We start from the raw sequence: 21,977 nt of genomic DNA on the forward strand, positions 1-21,977 counted from the left end.
GTCTGGGAAGATCCCACATGCCATGGAGCGGCTGGGCCCGTGAGCCATGGCCTCTAAGCCTGCGCATCCGGAGCCTGTGCTCCGCAACAGGAGAGGCCACAACAGTGAGAGACCCGCGTACCGCAAAAAAAAAAAAAAAAAAAAAAAAAAAAGAGACGTTTAAAGTTTATTTTTAAAATATTTTTATTTATTTATTTGGCTGCGCCTGGTCTTAGTTGTGGCATGTGGGATTTATTTCCCTGACCAGGGATGGAACCCGGGCCCCCTGCATTGGGAGTGTAGAGTCTTAACCACTGGACTACCAGGGAAGTCCCCTTTTCTTTACTTTGAGAGAGAAAAATATACCTGATGAATAAACTTATTTATAGTAAATTTAAGATAAAAATCCATTACAGCTTCTAAAAAGATTTAAAAAATAATAATGCCATTCTAGACACAGTCAATACAATAGCATTTGAATTAGTACTACTGTCTATCTGACCCAGTCACAGAGTAAAAGTATTAGAAAATAACCCAGAGTTTCAAAATCATTTGTATAAATGAGCAGCTGCAGAATGTCAGAAAATACAAACTTACCTGAGGGACTTGGAGCAGGTCTCTGTAATGGTGGTCTAAAACCTGGAGCTTTGGAAGTATCAGACTGATGTAAAGGATCTGAATTTGGCAAATATGAGGATTTTCCTGATAGCATAGATTCTGGTGTTGACTGAGATGAAACAACAGATCCTCCCCAGAAGGCATGAGCAGAAGTAGGGCTATTTTCAAACAATGTGCTAAAGGGCCCAAATGGTAAGGGGGCACTGAAATTGGGAGCAATAGGCTTATTTGCTGGATGTATTGAATTTTGACAAGCACTTTGTGTACTTAAGGTCGAAGGTAGCTGGACAGAAGAGGGAACACTGTGAGGTCTTTTAATGTGATTGACACTGAGGACTGCAACAGATGAATTTTGCACAGAAGCTGGATTCTTGTGAGGGGCAGCTGTGCCATGAGAGGGTGGTCTAATAGCAGGGGGTTCCATTTTAGGCGGAGGCTGGGAGCATCCCATTTGTGTCTGAGGCATAGGGTAAGTCACTGGGGCAGTAGAAGGCACCGCCACTGGAGCAGAACTTGTTGTTACTAAAGGAGGAACAGTCATTCTAACTTCCGGGGGAGGAACCTGAGACTGTTGAAGAGGTGGTCTTGGCTCCTGAGAAACAGATCCCGGAGGTTGCTGCTGAGTAGAATGAACTGATGAACTCCCAGAAGAACTGCTGCTGTTTGGAGGTCTACTGTTTGTTGTTTCTACTACTGGTGGACTACCTGCTTCCTGTTCAGAGGAAGATGCCCCTTTATTTGGAGATGCTGTTCCACAATCCAAAGGGCTGTTTCTAGAAACCCCTCCTGGCTGGGCTGGTGGTGATGGGGAAGATGGGGATGATACTGGGTAGTGTTCTTTGGCAGTAGGCATAGGATATGTGGCATTTGTGGGTGCAGTGCTGTTGTTACTTGCTGTGGTTGTGACTGTTGTTGTGGTGGCATTGGATGTCTTCACAACTGTGACGAAAAGCTGCCTTCTAACAGAAGGTGAACTTGGACTGCCATTTGTAGATGTACCAGGCACCGTTGAAGCTGATGAACTGGTTGTAGTTGTTGGACTTGAAGTTAAAGAACCTGCTGAATTCACCTGAGAACCACTGCTATTCTGATTGCTATGGCGAGGCACCATGTGAGGCTTAGGCGAGTTAGTAGCTCTGGCAGGGCTCAAAGGCCTGACAGGAAAAGGACCCCAAGTGGATTGAGCTGGTGGAAAAGTACCTCCAAAGTGTGTCATGGGCAACCTTGGTGGACGGATCTGCTGGAAAGTCTGAGCAGCAAGCAAAGCATGTGCAAACTGTGGAGGAGGATATGCTAATGGAAGAGAAACTGGAAAACCAGGCCTCACATTATTCACTGGGTTCTTAATGGTTTTGTGAGTAGATGCAGAAGAAATTGCAGGCACAGTGAGTGCTGTGGCAGTTTGAGATGTTGATGACAGAGCTACAGTCGTCATTTTAATTCCCATTAAGGAACTGTTAGCAGCAGTGGTGGTAGGTGCTGATGACCCAATTTTGGAATTTGCTGAGGAGCTTTTCAAACGATTCTTTGGAATAAGTTCATCAATTTCTTTGTCTGGATCCTTGATCAGAGCATTGATCAACTGAGTTGCTTGTCTTGTTGATTCAGTGCCACCCCTATAAGTTGACCAAAAAAAAAAAAAATTAGGTCCAATTTCCCCTTTTTAATATGTAAAGCCTAAATTCATGTGTGTATGTGTATGTACACACATACAGAGAACAGATAAAAGTTAAGAAGCAATTTTCTGACTATCTTTGAGGTATTATGCAAACAAAGCAATAAACTGTCCTGACACACCACTATATTTTTCAAAGGAAAAGTAAATGACTTCTTTTCCCAAAAATTTAATTTCACTATTGTTTCCTCAGACTAAACAATCATCTTCCAACTGTGAAATACATTCTAGACAGGAAAAGCACTGCACTTAAAATCCTACGTAATCCATATTGTTACCATGAAGTTGAACAGCTGATCAATATTAAAAGCAGTACAAATAAGCAAGAAAAATAATACCACTGAGTAAGAAAATAGTATTTTATTTTAAATCCTGGTAGCTAAGATGACCCCATTTATATTTATTAGTGGTTTCTCTATTAGTAGAGTGATTATTATAACTCTTTTGGACAGATGTCTCAAAATGAGAGAAGAATCCTGATAATTACAACAATGGCCATAAGGTCAAACCCCAGTCTTGGATGTTCAGGAAAATATTTGATTGAAAGGAAAGCCTTATGGAGACCCTAAGGGGAAAATTACTTATAAAGGGTATCTACTTCCCCTCTTCTCTGGATAAGGCAAGTTGTGACTACACCTATCCCAGGGGAGGGATAAACAAGATAGGAGAAGGGGATAAGTGCAAAACAGAGCTGGTTAATTGCTTCCTTCCTCTTGAGGCAGGCTAAAAAACTATCTGTCCTTCTATTACTGGGAAGGGCACCTGTCTCTCACAACCAAATTTATGATTTCTTAGAATATCATCTTTACTCTAAGGGTATTCAGGCACAGACATGTTCAAGTATTCAATTTAAAACAAATATCCACTTCAGATTTAAACCTATTACTGAGCTCATATTCTAAAGATACAATCTCAGAATAACAAATCTCAAATGCTAATTTAAGAGAAAGATGGAAAACTACAGATTAGAATGTGTTAGAAACCCACTCCTTCTTAAAAAGTGTTTAAGAATGTCATATTACAAGTTTATATAAGGAAAAGATTATTCAAACCTTTGCCATACACACACAAAAGAAAAATTCCTTTAAAGCCCTTTGAAATACTTCACAAGAGCATATAAATAAGAAAAAAAACCTGTAAAGGTTATCTTAAACACGAATCAAATTCCCATTTAAAAAAGTATGCTATTAAATACAAAGTTCCATTGAAAACTCAAATGCTTATATATATTGATAATTAAGCTCTAGTGCAATAAAATACAAAAGAAAAAAATCGTAAGAGACAAAATTTTGCCTTATAGTTATTATCCGGTCTCCTGTCTTGTCTTTCTGCTTATCAATATCTATGTGTGCACCAGTGAACTCCCGAATAGCATTAATGTTACAGCCTCCTCTTCCAATCACTCTGGATATCACAGTTGATGGAACAGACACTTTCTTTGACCTGTTTAACAGTTGCAAAAATAAATTAAGATAAATCATAATTATCAGTGGTTGTAATTAAAATAAGAATTATTACTAAAATATGTTTCTGTAAATGCAGAATATTGTCAAATAAGCCTCTTCTACCTACTCTCACTCTAAGTGATAAAAGGCAACTAAGAGCCACAGAAAAGTGAAAGAGAGAGAGAGTGAGCTTTACCACAGCTTCTCATTACCAAAAACTTTGCTTTTTTGACTTTCGTCCTTCATTAATATCTGTGACGCATATACATGTAGATATACGCTGTGTTAATGCAAATACTAATGGCAAATAAAAGACAGGGGTTCCTGCCTACATATACTGACTATGTAGAAACCAAGTAAGAAAACTACAACACAATGTTGTAAGAGCTCTAATAGGGTATCATAAAGACACATTGGTTGGGGCATCTAATCTACCCCAAGGAGTCAAGAAAGGCTTCTTGTGGGTACCTTTGGGTGTTTGACTCATATTCTTGTTTTTATTCCCTAATATATAACTGAAAGGATGATACTAAAAATTCACTGTTGCCCTGCATTCTTCTAGAGTCATTAAAATGATTATCCACAAATATGGAAACTTGCTAAGGGACGTTTAGTTGTGTGAGGAAAGAGAAAAGCCTGCTGGAATTCCAAAAAAGCAAAACCCACCTAACACCTACAAAATTACATTACAATTTTAAACATTCAGATTCAGGAAAGGTAGATATAAATTTCTGACAAGTCTAAATTAAAGAATACTTCTAAAAGAAAAACAGTATAACTCTCAATAAAAAGAAGGTGCCAACTGTGCTTCAATGAATAAGTAAATTATTTATTTAGAATAGATTAAATATGAAATTATACGTTTTTTAAATGGTAAGGTATGATCCCTGCCCTTTTGTATACATAACTAAGTTACTTGATAATTCCTTTTTCCCTAAAGAACATAATAATCAGTCAGTGATCATTATTTTAAGTTAGTTAAGAATTTGCTTGCATACTACAATATAAAATACATGCAGGAAAACTGAATTCTCTTATTTTTGTACAGAAAGTATTCTGATGTTGTGATTTCAGTTAGTTCAAAAGAATGTGTGTGAGACAGAGAAAGAGATAAAGATAGAGATGGGGGTTGAGGGGAAGTGTTGGCCCAAAATAAGATAAAAAATGTACAGTACATCTTGAGATTAACAGTAATAAGCTTGGTTCACTACAGATTTTGTTTTAAAACAATCAAAAGTTTAATTTTTTTGATGGAATTTCTGGAGAGTTCCTTAAAATAGGTTATCAAAGATTTATAATGGATCACATCCTTTCTAGGTCTGTGGTATCTTACCACCTTTTAGTTTCTGGGATGTTGTTTTACTTTTTAATACATATTATTTAAAAATTCCAAGCAAAGTATTTTAGTCCTAAAACCCCTGAAATAAAGGTATCCTATGATTTGAAGAATAGTTTAAAACCAATACTTAATTCATTCTCCAAATATTTACAAGTATGTAGTAGACACTACATATTGGGCTCTGAGGTTACAAAGCCAAACAAGACAATCTATCACCTTGAATAAATTAGCTCACTACCAAATACCAATACCTATGGGGGTCAAGCAGACACCACAATGATCTAACTTTTTATGTAAAATTTCTCAATTTTAAAAGTGTTAACATACACTTTTTTTTTCCATCTAAAATATAGTATAGGTCGTCTTTGTTGGCCAGATGCAGCCTTGGGCCACCAGTTTGTTTGCAACCTCTGGAAGAGTTAGGGGAATTTAACTGTAAGGTAAACTATGCTTCATTGTGAAATAGAGCACATATAAAAATGAGAAAAACAATCAAAGAAATAATCAGTCACCTTCTTACAACTTCTTTCCATCCTTCTTCCCTCTTTTGTCCACGCTTAGGACTTGCTACTGTTAATTTCCCATTTGGAGAGGAAAGGGGAGATGGACCAGATTTTGTGCAAGTGGAAAGAGAATTACTGGTCACTTCACTGATAGTCTCTGACAATCTTTAACAGGGAGGAAAAACACATTAAATATAGAAGAGATGTAGAATTTTTAATGATAAAGGCAATCTACTACATGATTATATTCTTTATTTTAAGAATACTATGATGAATAAATGAGAAATTTATTTTTCACTTTTCAATACTTAGCATAATATGAAGGGCCAATTTTAAGAAGATATTATCTAGAGGTCAAATTTAGCAGAACTGAAATACAATAATAATCCCTGAGAAACCATAATTAATACTTTTCATGGGTTAAGTTTAACAACCAAAATGAAGAAATTACACAGTAATTCTTTTTTTTTTTTGCGGTACACGGGCCTCTCACTGTTGTGGCCTCTCCCACTGCGGAGCACAGGCTCCGGATGCGCAGGCTCAGTGGCCATGGCTCACAGGCCCAGCCGCTCTGCGGCATGTGGGATCTTCCCAGACCGGGGCACGAACCCATGTCCCCTGCATCGGCAGGCAGACTCTCAACCACTGTGCCACCAGGGAAGCCCTACAGTAATTCTTTAATTCAAATTAAATCATGCCTTCTTTAGAACAAAGACAAACCCTTATTTTGTCAGTTGTTCATCTGCCTGCTTTACTAAACAATTCAGCAAGAAAGTGTTTCATAATGATACTATAAATCATGAAAATGAAAATTGGAACTAACTTTATTGAAGCCTTGCCAGAAACAGATTTTCTCTCCTCCTTTGGAAATGTAACCAGAACTGATGGCTGCTTCTTGCTGGTCACAGTGGTGGTGACCATAGCAGGTGAATGATTGTCACTCTTTCGGCTGCTGTTGCTGTTACTACTTTCATCACTGCAACTGGAAATTCTCATGTTATCACTGTCTCCACTCTCGCTGGTACTGCTGCTCTTGGACTCTCCATTCACCTTCTCTGGCTGACTGTATGAGATTGGTAGTGGATCATCAAATATAATTTGAACATTTTCTGGAGTAATTTTATTTTTCCTGTTTTTCCTCTTTGAACTGGTTGTAGTTATGGTATTGTTTCTTTTACCATGGGAACCTGCCAAAGTGGTCCAGGTTGCAGATATACCTATGGTAGTAGTGGTTGTGGCACTTGGAGGCTCTGTCAAGACTTCAGGTTCATCTGTAGAAGCAGCAATACTGAATTAGCAAGTTCTAGTGTTCTTGGCATATATTTAGATTTAAGCACTCGACAAAAATAAATGCTGAATTTACTTTACTACTACTATTAGATATAAAGTTATCAGTCATTCCAGCATTCACTGGTAATGAGATGGATATGATTGATCTATTCTCTCTGTCCCTAAGTTCTAAACAACGCATAGTAGGCAGTTATAAAAAATATTTTGGGGACACTTTGGGAAATATGAATATGTACCGTATATTACATATTATTACATAATTATTAAATTTCTTAAGTGTAATAATGTTATTGTGGTTATGTAAAATAATGTTCTTTTTCTGGGGAACACTGCTCAAGTATTTAGGGGTAATTTCGTATGATGTGTACAACATATATAAGACTATTCAAAAAAAGAGAGAGGAAAAAAGATAAACAAATGTGCCAAAATGTTATATGAATCTAGGTGACTTACAGGCGTTCATTATAATAATCCTTAAACTTTTCTGTAGTTTGAAATTTTTCAAAATAAAAGGCTGGAGGAGGGGGAAATTAACACACACACACAGCATAAATATTTGGTGGTTTAATGACAATGGTCCTTTCTAACAATATCCTCATCTCAAATAATTTTTTATTTAGAACCTAGTTAAAAATAATTCCCTCATTTAAGAAAAATCTGAATATGGTCTTGGCTGTAGATGAAATTATGGAATTACTGTTAATTTTTTAAGGTATTATAAATGGTATTGCAATTATGTAAGCAAATGTCATTCCTTGGATGTGTGTTGATGTTTTATAGGTGCAATGTCAGATGTCTGCAATTTACTTTCAGACGGCTTAGGAAAAATCTATGTATGTATATTTAGAGAAAAAGATAAAGCAAATATAGTAAAATGTTTATTTTTAAATTAGGTGAAGGGTATTTCAGGTGTTTGTTTCATTATTCTTTCAACTTGTGTGTAGGTTTGAAATTCTTTATAAAAAAAAGCTGGGAAGAAGTCAAAAAATGAAAATAGCATATGAATACTTTAGGCCTTAATAATGTAGAGATCTTTTTTCACCTTAAGTTACTGATATTTAAGGAAATATAATTTTGAGTAGAATGTATTACATGAAACAAATTAGATGGTTTAGAGAAAATACCTTCAACTTTATGCTTTTCTTTTTCTTGAGCAGCTTGGAGTTCAAAGTTTTCTTTATTTTTGGCTTCAATCTCTTCTAGTTTTCTTCTTTGTTCTTCTTTTTTCTTTCTTCTCTTCTCCTTTCTCTTTTCTCTTTTTGCAGCCAAAGCCAGCCTCCGGCTTTCTTCCCTTAACTGTTAAAGAATCAATAAAACAGAATTATAACACTGGAATTTACCTTGGAAAAAAGTTGTCACATAATGTCATTTTATCATTAAGGATACTGGGATACCATACAATTCAAAGTCATCTTAGTTCAATTCATTGTTTGATCAAGATCCTACTCAAATCACTGTAAAGAGAAAATAATATTTTTAAATGTCAAGATCAAATTAATGATAAAGACAACCTAATTTCAAAATGGATGAATGATAAAGATATATATAACTTCATAATCACTATGGAAATATAAATTAAAATAACAAGCTACCATGTTTTGTTCATTAATTTGGGAAAATTAAAAAAGATATCAGCTAGCAAAAGTTTGGGAAAATGAATTCTTCCCTACACTGCTGTCAGTATAAACATTAACATTTTTAGAAAGGTAATTTGAAAGCCTCCTATGAAAATTACAAAGTGCTTATCCTAAGAATATATTCTATAAAATGACTACCTCTAGTGGAAAAATATAGGCTTAATACTTTCCATTGCAAAGTTGATTACAATACTAGTAAATGGAAGCTAGATAAATCCATGGGGTGGGGAGAAGTTAACAACAGTATATATTCACAGAATACTAGGCAGCCATTAAAAGTTATAAATGTATACCTGGGAAAATGCTCACAATTTACATTTGCTAGGAAAAAAAAGGCAAATTGCAAACCAATGATCTCATTTGGTGTGTGTGTGAGGGGTGCTTTATGTGAATCTATCCAGGATACAAATCAAAGGTTTACTAGTGATTACCTCTAGAGCATGGGCTTGGACAAGAAGTAGCAGAAAGATGGTGACTTTCAATTTTACTTTATATAACTGTACATTGTTTCTATTTGTTAAACTGGATACATATTACTTTCACAGTCAAAAAAACTAGGAATAAGTTTTAAAGTCCAATAACATCTCTTAATAAGCTATTTTAACTATTAAATTTTCCTCTTTGGCTCATAAAATGGTAAAATCATCTATAAACTCTTTTGTTTGCATGTTCTCTAAATGACATTTTCAAAGTACATATTCCTTGATATAATCTAGCTTTCTATACATTTTATGTATATTTTAAATATGTGTCAAAACAATGATACTTAGTTTATGGAAAATGTCACAATATCCTAACTACTGAAAGCAGCCCTTAAAGACAAACTTATAAGCCAAATCAGACTTACTTTTCTTGAGAAAAAGTCTGACTTTTTAAGTCTCTAGCTTTTGCTAGACACCCCTCCTCCCTTTTGAAATAATCCTTGTTGGGTGACTAAAAGGTCTTGCCCACCTTGAAAGTTTTCACACCCTGGGGCAATGCACCATAATTACATTCTCTTGGGTAAGAGATACGACTTTTGTTTCCGAAAAGGTAAATAATTAAGGAGAATCTATAGAACACCAGATACTTTCTCAAGCAGATGGATTTTAGGAAAGAACACAAATGGAAACTGGAGATATAAAAATTGTCTGCATAGTACCTACCCCCTAGAAATTTTTGCTGGTCTTCCAGAAGTACCCAAGTTTCCTCTGAAGACCAGTAAGGGAGGAGCTTTTGACCTTTCCAAAGGACTGAGAAGAAAACAGTAATTGGTGACCTTCACACCCTAGTTCACTACAAGGAAGGAGTACTACCTGATTGGTGAGTTTGAAAGAAGGAACTGAGCGTGTATGACTCAGCTCATTCAGCCTTGCTTTAATGTAGCTAAGCTGCCGGTCCTCAGGATCCCCATACTTTCTACATCTCTGCCTGAGCTCCAGTGAGGGAGGCCTGGGGTTGATCTGTTTTGCTGACTTTCAAGAAATAAATAGCTAAGTGTAAAGGGAAGAGAAGGAGTAGAAAGGGGGGTGAAGGGTGTGCCAAAGAAACATTTTCAAAGCAACTGTGGCTACAGATAGATACTAAGCCTCTCCAATTTAGAATCAGGAATAATAAAACTGATATTTCATCTATATTACATCTGTATGGAAAAAAAGCCAGGAAATAGATTTGGGGGGATAAAAATAACAAGTGAGGTTTAAGACTTTTGGCTCGGCCAGATGAATTATTAATTTTGCTTGATTTTTAAAATGTGTCCAGTGGTAAGAAATAATTGTGATTGGTATTCAAGAGGGGGGAAGAACTTTTAAAAATAGAAAAACTAGGGCTTCCCTGGTGGCACAGTGGTTGAGAGTCCACCTGCTGATGCAGGGGACACGGGTTCGTGTCCTGGTCTGGGAGGATCCCACATGCCGCGGAGCGGCTGGGCCCGTGAGCCATGGCCGCTGAGCCTGCGCGTCCAGAGCCTGTGCTCCGCAACGGGAGAGGCCACAACAGTGAGAGGCCCGCGTACCACAAAAAAAAAAAAAAAAAAAGGAAGACCAAATGAGACTTTTAGAAAGGCATATATCAGGCAGAAGAAGACAATCAGGAGAAAGCAGCTTCAATGGGAGAAGAGTTTCATAAAGGAAGGCAAATCAACACTGGTAAGTATCACAAAGTATCAGTAAGGACACAAGTATGAGATGTCTAATCTTATTCTGGATTTGGCAATAAGATGCCATTGGTGACCTCTGCCATAGTTAGTTCACTGAATTAGTGGAGAAGTAAGCAGCAAATGGTCCTGGATGGAGAATTACAAAGAAAAGTAAAAAAAAAAAAAAGAAAGAAGCAAAGTAGAGTCAACAAGACATAGATTATTCCCTTAAAATATTTAGATAAGGAAACAAAATACTAAATTTGTGGTAAGGTTTCATTAGGATAGTTAACTTCATGAAGTTGTAGAAAGAGGGTAGGAGTTAATGAAATAGCAGGCACTAAAGTATGGGAGAGGTGGTAATAACTGATACAAGATCCGAAGGAGAAAAGATGAAAACAGAGTCTTTAAACCATGAGACTCGAGTAAGTCTGGAGGTGCAGGTAAACAGGGTTAGAAATTCAGCCTACATTCTATATTTTCTCACAAGGTACATGCCCTAGACCTCATTTCACTTACCAGGGAACTGCTACATGTTTGTGAGCATATGTGGGGGAGGGTAGAGGTTTTGAAGAAAAGAGTCAAATTGCAGAATAAATAACCTCATTGTGGAAAAGGAAAGAAAGGGCACTAGTCCAACTGATTTTTTCTTTTGTCTGCAGGATCTAAGTTCCCCAACCCAGGCCCCAGCAGTAGCGAAAACACTGAGTCCTAATCACTGGACTGCCAGGGAATTCCCTAACTGGTGATTTCTAATTATAGATTCAGGAAACAAATTGATGTTTGAGAGTTAAGCTTTTTAAGATGAGAATTTAAGGATTCAGGGAAAGGCAGTCCAGACTAAAGAAATACCATGTGCAAATCTGTTTTTTTCTTTTTTTGGCCGCACCTCGAGCCACGTGGGATCTTAGCTCCCTGACCAGAGATAGAACCCACACCCCCTGCATTGGAAGTGCGGAGTCTTAACCACTGGACCGCCAAGGAAGTCCCCCATGTGCATATTTGGATACAGTTATGTGAATGAGATATGTGAGGAGTAGAAAACCATAGTGAGTGATGAGCCTAGAGAAGACAGGAAGAGCCAAATGTTTTAAATTTCCCATGCAGACAATGAAGACTGAAGGATTTCGAGTAGGGAGTAAAGGCAATCATATCTGTGTATCAGAAACTATGGGAACTGGAAAAGTTACACTGGAATAAAGAAGGATTAAACTGAAGGCAAAAGATGACAGAGGCAAAGGTATTTATTTATAGACAGACTGTTAAGAAGCCTACTGCAATACTTCAGGTGAGAAGTGATAATTTAGGAGAGGATGGAACAGAAGACATAAAGAGACTGCCAAAGCTCAATTAAAGGTCATGATGATGATACTGATACCATTAATATTCAGGGGGTTAATATGTGCCAGATACTGGATTAAGTTAATTTACTACACTAACTTATTTGATGGATATAGAGAATGCGGAGCAAAGATAATTGAGAATCTGAAAACTACATCAAGATTTCAATTATTTCTGAATTCAGTAGTGGTATCAATAACAGAAAAAGAGGTCAAGGAGTACAGGGGAAGGGTAGGGCAGGATCCAGCAAAATTTTTTTGATAACTATGTACTAAGCATGGTTCTAGTCTCTTAGGACTAAGCAGAAGACAAAATATCCCTGCCCTCATGAAGCTTATGAAGCTTACATTTAGTTGCTGGGGGAGGCACACAGACAGCAAACGTAATACATTATACAGTTTTTTAAAAAGGTGTTAAGTACAATGTAAAACAGGAATACTGGAGCAGAGGAAGAGAAGTGTGTATATGGGGACATATAGGGGAACATGAAGGTGAAGTTTAAGTAAACATTTAAAAGATTTGAAGTATAGCAGGCAAAGAGAACAGTCAGTATATAAGCTGTATGTTCAGGTAGGCCTGGAATGTTTAAGTAGGTCAGTCTGGTTGAGAATAATAGAAAATGACTTTCAGAGAACATATCAGGAGACTTCATCACCTAAGGTCCCACGGGGCATTTTAAAGACTTTTTATCTTTTACTCTGAGGGAAATGGCACTGTAGAGTTTTGAGCAAAAGAGTGATTTGATTTAACTGATATATAGGATCACTCTAAGTGTTAAATAGAGAACAGATGGCAGAGCAATGATGGAATCAGGGAGACCAGTTAAATGACTACTGTGGAAATACAGGTAAAAGATGATATTAATGACTTGAATCAGGGTGAGAAGTGATAAATAGTGACTAGGATCCTTGATATAGTTCTAAGGCAAAGGTAACTAGATTTTCCAACACAATGGAGGACAGAGAGAAATCAAGCATGATATCGATATCTTTAGCCTGAGCAAATTACAAGACAGAGTTGTGGGTTTGGAGTGGGCAAAGATCAGGAGTTCACATTTGAACGTAAGTATGAGATGTCTAATTAAGTATCCAAAAGGACATGTTGAGTAGCTAGCTAGATATAAGAGACTGGAATGTAGGGAAGAGGTTTGGACTAAAGATATAAATTTGGGATCAGCTAGTATATATTTAAAGGTAAGAAGCAGGATGAGATGACCAGTGGATAAAGAAGATCATGTAATAAGCTAAATGACTTGCCAACTAAGAGGAGAGAAGAGGAGGAACTAGAGATACAGAAGGAACATTCAGAAAGATAAGAGAAAAACCAAGACTGTGTAGTGTAATGAAGGCCAGATAAATAGAGTATGTCAGGTGTTATTAGGCTTAGTAAGATAAGGATAGAGAAGTAATCACTGGATTTAGCTAGTGAGAGTCCCCAAAGACCGTAAAGGCATAGTTTTGGTGGAGCTGTAGGAGTGAGAGCCTGGTAGGAGTAAATTCAAGACAAAAAAGAATTGGAATATCCAAAATAGACAAGTTTTGCTGCAAATGGGAGCAGAAATGGGCTTGTAGCTGAAAATGGGGGGGCGGGGAGGTACGTGTTGGAAAAATCAGAAGTTTTTTTTAAGATTGGACAAAGAAGCTTATATGATGATGAGGATGATCCAGGAGAGGGGGGGAAATGATATAGAAGAAAAGAAAACTGCCACAACAATTTTTTTTTTTTTTTTTTTTTTTTTTTGCGGTACGCAGGCCTCTCATCGCTGCGGCCTCTCCCATTGCGGAGCACAGGCTCCGGACGCGCAGGCTCAGCGGCCATGGCTCACAGGCCCAGCCGCTCCGTGGCATGTGGGATCTTCCCGGACCGGGGCACGAACCTGTGTCCCCCGCATCGGCAGGCGGACTCTCAACCACTGCGCCACCAGGGAAGCCCCAAAACAATGTTTTTGAGTAAGGGATGGCAGACAGAAAATATGATGTAGTTCACAAATGGAGGGATTGGTTACAACAAGTTTATCTAGTAATTGGTAGGAAATATATGGGTACAGGGCTTGGTGGGTTGGGGAGATGGGGTAGGGGAAGTCTCTGGCAGTTTTCTTCTGGTGCTTCAGTTTTCTTACTGAAGTAGCATGCAAGGTCATTAGAGGTTGAAGAAGAGGATGTACCAGAAGTCGCAGGATAAAGGAGAAAGAACTAATGGTCTAGAAGAGTGGGAGAGTAAATTAAACTAGGGAAATATATAGTATGACTACTGGGAGGCATTAAAGGGTTCACTGTCACACATTTAAAGTAAAATTAGTCATCAAGGTTGAATGCTTTTTTTCCTTAGACACCTTTAATTACTAGGCTTCAATAAAGAAAAAGGAGAAAGAAAAGAGTAAGGCCAGTGAAGGGTGGTACGATAAATGGATCTTACAATTTATTGGTAGACAGAATGTTTTTAGGCTTGCTGGAGGTAGAATTCTAGAGGGAGTAAAGCTGAAAAGACATGAGGTGATAATCAGAGAATGAAATGTATGAAACTGAGATTGTGAGGTGGGCATATTAATAGCTTCAGTGGTGGCAAAAAACCCAACTGAAAACATCTATTAGGAATATTTTAAAAATATACTGTACATAGCTCCCTAAAAGATTATGAAAGTTTACAAAGAGAAAAAACAATAAGTGATAAAGTAGAGGGGTAAAACATTAAAAATGCAGACCAATAATACCCACTATGGATTCTAACAGCCCAAAACATAACCTAGTTGTTCATGTCCTAAGAGAACAAGAAATTAACTGCCAGAGTATTCCACAGTTAGACCAGATGAACTGCTCTAGAGCATGGACTCTTCCACATAGTGTTTGCTGCATAAGGATAAGGGAATCTGGTAAATATAATGAGCAGTATTCTCAGCAGCAATTTTTACAAACCTATTCATCAACATTTTCAAATTAGAAAGGTTGATCAAAGGAGCATTTTTACACAAGTTACCCATGCAGAACATCCAAGTTAAACCAGACAAGACCACTCCAATGATATTTCTGAATCAGAAATGGTGGAGCCAGAATGTACTGAGCCTCAAAAGGCAAAACGGTGTATTTTTCCAGATGTAAATCATACATTAAAAATAGTGAACCAAACCCTAACACATCTCAATCTGATAATTTTTCAAATAGAAATAGAAAGGGGCTGGAGTTCAGGAAAGAACAGTCTCGTCCACAGTCTAGAATTCTATCTATGTACCATCCCCATTCAAAACTGTTTATAAAGTATCAGTCCATGCAGAAGAATTTGCATCTAATTAATTTTTGATTAACAATTAATACTGGAAAATAGGGCTTCCCTGGTGGCGCAGTGGTTGAGAGTCTGCCTGCTGATGCAGGGGACACGGGTTCGTGCCGCGGTCCGGGAGGATCCCACATGCCGCGGAGCAGCTGGGCCTGTGAGCCATGGCCGCTGAGCCTGCGCGTCCAGAGCCTGTGCTCCGCAACAGGAGAGGCCACAACAGTGAGAGGCCCACGTACCGAAAAAGAAAAAAAAAAAAAAACTGGAAAATATGCAATGACATTGAAAGAAATTCCTTTTGAATTGCTTTAAATCTGAGGCTCTGAAAGCATGACCATCTAGGTTAAGAAAGACTGGCAAGAATTCAAGGAAAAAACACTTATGTATTGCTGATGGTAGTAGGAAAATATTCTGAAAGTATCAAATTTAAAATATACTGACCTAAGTGAAGAAACTTACTCCATAAAAATAAAAGCACCAAAATATAAAGAAACATGTATAATGACGTTTATTGCAACATTATTTGTAGTGACAAAACTGGAAACAAACCTACTATGGAGTATATTATGCAGTTATAAATCACTATCAGTTGACAATATTCTTCACTTATTGAGAGAGGGAAAAGCAAGTATTAGAGTAATATGTTCGCATGATTCTAATTTTTAAAAAGTACAGTTTTCATATACATGGATATTTATTTGTTCAACAAATGTTTACTAACATGCCAGGCACCATTTTGTAGTTCATACAATCTAGTGGTAGAGAGAGACAAACAAGCTAACTAAGTAAAATACAGTATTTAGAATATTAGAACATGAAAATAAAGAAGGGAAGAAGAGTAGGAAGAATGTAAAAGGGAGACTAAAATATGAGGCAAGTGAAGTGACATTCAAGGCAGAAGGCATAGCAAGAGCAAAAAGGATGGTCATTATGGATAGAGCAAAGTGACCAAGAGAAAGTAGTAAAATAAGATCAGACAGGAGTAAGAAGTGGTGTGAGTGGGCAGAACATGTAAGGTCTTTAAAGGTTTTAAAGGTCAGAAGTGAGGACTTTTAGTTAATTACCATACCAGGTTTTGAACTTCAGTTACCTTACAATGATGGCGTATGCTTTTCTTTTAGTTATCTTTGCATAGTTCACAGTTTAAACTGAACACATTATTGTAATAAAGAAAAAAGAAAATAAATCATTGAAGACATGCACAATAGGACATTCCTAAAAGCTGCTTCTTGACTTTGATCCACAGGTATGCAGTAAATCTCTAAATGTATTTCATGTAACGTATAAACAACAAAGGTATGAAACAATTAAAGATTTTATTTAAAAACAGATATCTATGTCTCAGCTATAGAAAGGATGTCTTCTAAGATTTATAAAAATGCAAAAAGAAACAATATTATGAAATAAATTAGCGATTCTAACATATAAAAATGAGAGAGTAATGCAAAAACAGGATATTATACTATTATAAGGAGAAAGCACTAAAATGTAGGTTGACTTCAATTAAGGGAGGAGAGGAAAGCAGGGAATTTAGAATTAGAAAAAGTGGATTTAAATCTTAGCCTAGCTTCGGCAAGTTACTTAACTTCCATAGATTCAGTTTCTCCATCTGTAATATGAGGGTAATAATATTTCTTACAGAGAAGACTCAAATAATACATATTCTGTCATACAACTTGGCTCTATTATATTGCCTGGTATTTAGTGAACATTAAATAAATATTTGATGAAACTGAATATTAAAAATAGGTATAGTTACAATAATTATAACCATATCTGTTCTCAATGTGTTCAATTAAAACTTCAAAGTGGCCAAAAAAGCTAATTTTCATTTGATCAGAATCTAAACTAGGAAGTTTTTAAAATGAAGAACCTCTGGGGCTTCCCTGGTGGCGCAGTGGTTGAGAGTCCGCCTGCCAATGCAGGGGACACTGGTTCGTGCCCCAGTCTGGGAAGATCCCACATGCCGCGGAGTGGCTGGGCCCGTGGCCATGGCCGCTGAGCCTGCGTGTCCGGAGCCTGTGCTCCGCAACGGGAGAGGCCACAACAGTGAGAGGCCCGCGTACCGGGGAAAAAAAAACAAAAAAAAAGAACCTCTGATTTTAAATATATTTTTCAGAATACTGTATTTTCACATTGACTTTAGAACAAAATGTTTAAAATAATTCATACTTTCTTTATGTGAGATGAAATATATAGCTTAACAAAGTCAGTAAGTCTAATTAAAAAGAATGGACTTGACTCAAATGAAAAATGTTATATATACAATTGACCTGTGAACAACACTGTGCAGGCCCACTTTATGCGGATTCTTTAAAATGAATAAGTACTACAGTACTACATAATCTGTGGTTGGTTGAAATCCAGGGACTTGAAACTGAAGATATGGAGGGCCCAAGTATAAAGTTACACATTGCTTTTCAACTGCATGGGGCGGGGGGGTGCCCCAGCCCCCACTATCACTGCATATCCTTTATAAATCTAAAAAGTATATGTTAAATTTCATAGCATTTTTAACCTTTTTTAAAAAGATGAAATATGGCAGAATATATATTCTATAATATTCAATACCAACCAATTCTTTTCCTACTATTACATTATAGAGTACAGTTATTGATAGGAACAGAGAGTAAAGAAGCAGCTATGGGACTGCCCAAACTGTACATTGTTTGGAGTGTTTTACTCCCCATGGGAATAAATGGGAATGATACTGTAGTGTGCCTGAAAGAGAAAAATACAAGAGAAATCATCCATTTAAAAAGGTACGCATTAAAGGGCAGGAAAGGAATAAAGAGGAATAAAGACACAGACGTAGAGAATGGACTTGAGAACACGGGGAGGGGGAAAGGTAAGCTGGGACGAAGTGAGAGAGTGGCATGGACTTATATATACTACCAAATGTAAAATAGATAGCTAGTGGGAAGCAGTCGCATAGCACAGGGAGATCAGCTCCGTTGCTTTGTGACCACCTAGAGGGGTGGGATAGGGAGGGTGGGAGGGAGATACAAGAGGGAGGAGATATGGGGATATATGTATATGTATCGCTGATTCACTTTGTTATAAAGCAGAAACTAACACACTATTGTAAAGCAATTCTACTCTAATAAAGATGTTAAAAAAATAATAGATATACATTTCATGCATTTAAATCGTACAATTTTATAAAAATAAAATAAAATAAAAAGGTGCGCATTAAACATTCCATCAACTGGTCGTATTTCACTAGTTGGTCATGGCTTGGTAGTGTATGCCTTCCTAGTGTATTTGGTACTTCTGATAAATCCGTTGGCAACAAATTACAAGGTCTAGGATCAATGAAGTACAGAGTTGGATGGGGATTAAGAGAACATTAGTTGAGATAATTGAGCATTAGAGGCTAGGTTCCCTGACTTGCAGATCAATGCAATTCCTACAATAACATTTTGTTAATTCGATTATAAAGAAAACTATTTTAATGATATAATGATGTTTAAAATACTCATAATCCTCTCCACTATTTGAGCCAAACTTGGAGAGAAAAATCATGTACATAATTTAAAGCAAAACCAAACCAAAACAAAAAACCACAGATTACAAATTAGGAGGAAGAGAAGCTGAAAGGAAAAAAGTAGGTATTTTTCATATGTAAAGGTTACCATTACCTTTTCCAAGTCTAACTCCTCTAATAAAATGCTGGCATTTTTGTTTGCTTCAGCAGCCTGTCTATCTTTGGCTTGTACTATCGACTCCATACAAAGGTGGCACTTCTTCAGCATCTCCTAAAATGAAAAATTAAGATGTTTCCAGACTCAAAAAATTAACATTTAGAGAGATTCCTGAAAACATGAAAATATTAATTAAGGTACTTGAATGAACATAAGCAATAAAGATCAGTAGTAAGGCAAAAAAAGAATGCAAATAAAAACATAATTTAAATGGTATATTTTTAAAAATACATTAGCAAAGAGCCTCTATTGTTCTTCAAAATAATATCCATTTGACTGGTACTAAAATTATTTACTCCTGTTATTTAAATATAAGAAACCATACTATAAATAGAGCTGCAATAATCTGTCAGCTGGTTAATGGGCTAAAGGAAAAGGTCAACGTCAACAAAAAAAATAGGTTTAAAACAATTTAAAATACTTATTTGGCAAGAACTGTTCTCAAATATTTAAGCTTTGTTGCTATAACTTCTTGTGCTGGAATCATTCATAAAAAGCATGTATTTATAGACATCTCAGTGATTTCATTCTTAGAACATACAGTTTTTGACAGGAAAGGGATATTTCCCTATTAAGACAAAAGCTTTATTTTACATCTCTGCCCCCCTTCCATAAGGGGTATCTAGGAACATTAATTGTCATAAATGAATCTAGAGGCAGGCAAGACAGTGGATTAGCTATGTTAAATAAAACTTATGGGAAAAAGCTGTTCACTATCATGTGATAACTGCTGAGAAAATTAAAGACATTTTTAGATTTTCAGAGGCATGTCTTAGGATTTGATTCAAATATTTTGATCTCAATTAGAATTCTAAAGGGATTTATTTTTCCTTACTTTCCCTGCAAAAATCCTAGCAAATTCATTCTTAAACTGACAGTTACTCCAACTTTTATATTATGTTGAACATGTTAAGAGTTTTCTTGACCATAATTAAAAGTACTGTGTTAATTTTTGTTTAGGTATAAAAAAATCCACTGACTTGTTCCTCTCAGAAGAGATATCTGTCTGAATAGATTACAGCACTAATGAATAGTAACAATAATTTGCTTTAGATTGTTTAGTATTTACATTAAAATTAAATTAGCTTAAGTACTATTTAAAAAGATAAAGTAATTCTAAAACAGAAAATGGTTTATTACTTCATGAGGTAAGTAAATCATCTGAAGAGATTCTTAAATATCATACTTCATTCCCAAATCCTAGATAAATGAAAAGTGCTATGTACCACACATTATTGTTCAAACTAAGACTTTTTTTATCTTAGTGTGGAATATACATACATATGAAAAGCCAAATGGGATCCCAAGCTCATATAATGGGGATGAATTTAATCAGTATATTACCTTATCAGTGATCGTTGCTATGTATCTCATACATTCAGAATCTGATGGAAACTGATTGACTTCTTTGACTAAGTAGCGCACCACCTTCACATGACCCTAAAAAATAGATATCAGTGTCAGACTGAAAACAGACTCTATCAGGATTCAGTAAATCTAGTCTGTCTTAACTAAGATTCCATTAACATTAGTGCCACAAAATAAAGACTTAAATTGGGTATTATTCGCACTTTAAATGAAAAAGAGACAGGCTTCAGTTCTAATAAGTTAGATAAATCTACATTGTTCATTTTCATCCTACCCTCCAAAAAAAAAAAATACAGAATAACCTGACCTAAAATTCTAAACCATTCTGAATTTAAAAAAACAATAAAGTCAGTATGAAGAAATGCAGGATATGTATGAAAGAAAAGAAAAACCTCATCTTTTTTTTCCTAGCTAATTCATTAGAACTGAGTATCGTGTTTCAATTTTAAGCATTAAAAGAGTAGAAATAACAATTTTGATCTTTCTTTGAGATAAAAACTGAATGCATAGCACTATACTAGGTAGTGCAAAAGAAATAACATACACTTTCCTAAGGCTTGAGCGATGATTATATTATTCACTGTAACACAGTTCACTAAGTTCAAAATCCTTAGACCAGCCTTCAAGAGGCTTTCTACTTTCTCTAATCCACACTATTACTGACACAACACATATAAACGGATGAATAAACATCTGTTTATATTTAGTACATTTCCTCTATTGCATTTATTTCTTCCTTCTCATCTGCATCCTTTTGGACTATCCCTATCTTTTAATGAATAGCTTAAATGCCATTTGCACCTTTCCTTGATATCTCACCAACACTTCTACAGTATTTAAACTATTTATATGGGACAACTCATACAGTTACCTGACTTTGTGTGTGGATCCCTGATTATTACATTTTGTACAAAAAGCAACAGTTGGAATCTGTACAATGTAATATGCCAACAATTACAGTTGTACATGGTAGGTACTAAGAAAAATAATGGAATGAATACAAAGAGTATAAAAGATAAGTGCCTTTCTTAAGGAGCTAAGTCTATTTGGAAAGATGAGATATATGCATGTTAGATGTTAAGGTAATAACAATATATATTTGTCAAAATAAATGATAAAGATAATAATGAATTGTAGAATTTCTACAACCTTTAAGAGATCAGATATCTCAATGTGAGCTCAAATGGAATGGGAAGAGTTTCTATAGAAGGGGAGATTTACACTGTACCCAAAGAATGAGTAATTTTGGAAGAGTGAGGAAGGACATGGGCATTCCCAAGATGAGAACAAAGGTGCTATGGGAGACAATGACAAAAGACCAAGCAAGGAGAAGACTCCACATTAGGGACTCAATGGGAGATGAGTTCTAAAAGCACTAGATTGGGCTTTGAATAACAAACTAAGATTGGATTTGAAAGGATTACAGAGACTGGGGAGACATGAAAAGGTACTTGAAGAGGATACTAACATAGTGAAATGGTTTGGATGATAAACTTTATATGCTAGCTTGCTTGGAGAAGAGGTAGGCAGCCACTGAGAATAAGTTTGATTAGCAAGGAAAAAAAAATTCAGAGAGTCAGTGGGAAGCTAGTCTAGAACACCCAGGGAGGAGGTGGTATAAAGAACAAGAGTCAGAGAGAATAATAAGAGAAAAAGGAAAAGATGATTTTTTTACAATTTATATATTAAAAATTT

General features: G+C 36.2%; 1 protein-coding gene across 10 annotated transcripts in view; it reads right to left on the reverse strand.

Annotated features, from left to right (window-relative positions):
* Nucleotides 1-21,977, reverse strand: part of ANKRD17 (ankyrin repeat domain 17) — a 159,786-nt gene that overhangs the window by 21,201 nt on the left and 116,608 nt on the right. For all 10 annotated transcript variants that reach the window (XM_082838778.1, XM_082838781.1, XM_082838777.1 and 7 more), the window contains 7 exons: nucleotides 20,259-20,354; nucleotides 18,852-18,968; nucleotides 7,974-8,145; nucleotides 6,383-6,830; nucleotides 5,569-5,724; nucleotides 3,566-3,715; nucleotides 577-2,213 (listed from right to left, as the gene is read on the reverse strand). In XM_082838778.1, coding sequence (XP_082694904.1) covers nucleotides 577-2,213; nucleotides 3,566-3,715; nucleotides 5,569-5,724; nucleotides 6,383-6,830; nucleotides 7,974-8,145; nucleotides 18,852-18,968; nucleotides 20,259-20,354 — 2,776 coding nt within the window. The remainder of the gene's footprint in view (nucleotides 1-576; nucleotides 2,214-3,565; nucleotides 3,716-5,568; nucleotides 5,725-6,382; nucleotides 6,831-7,973; nucleotides 8,146-18,851; nucleotides 18,969-20,258; nucleotides 20,355-21,977) is intronic.

This window comes from Leucopleurus acutus (genome assembly GCF_964270905.1).
Source record: "Leucopleurus acutus genome assembly, chromosome: 4".
Classification (NCBI taxonomy): domain Eukaryota; kingdom Metazoa; phylum Chordata; class Mammalia; order Artiodactyla; family Delphinidae; genus Leucopleurus; species Leucopleurus acutus.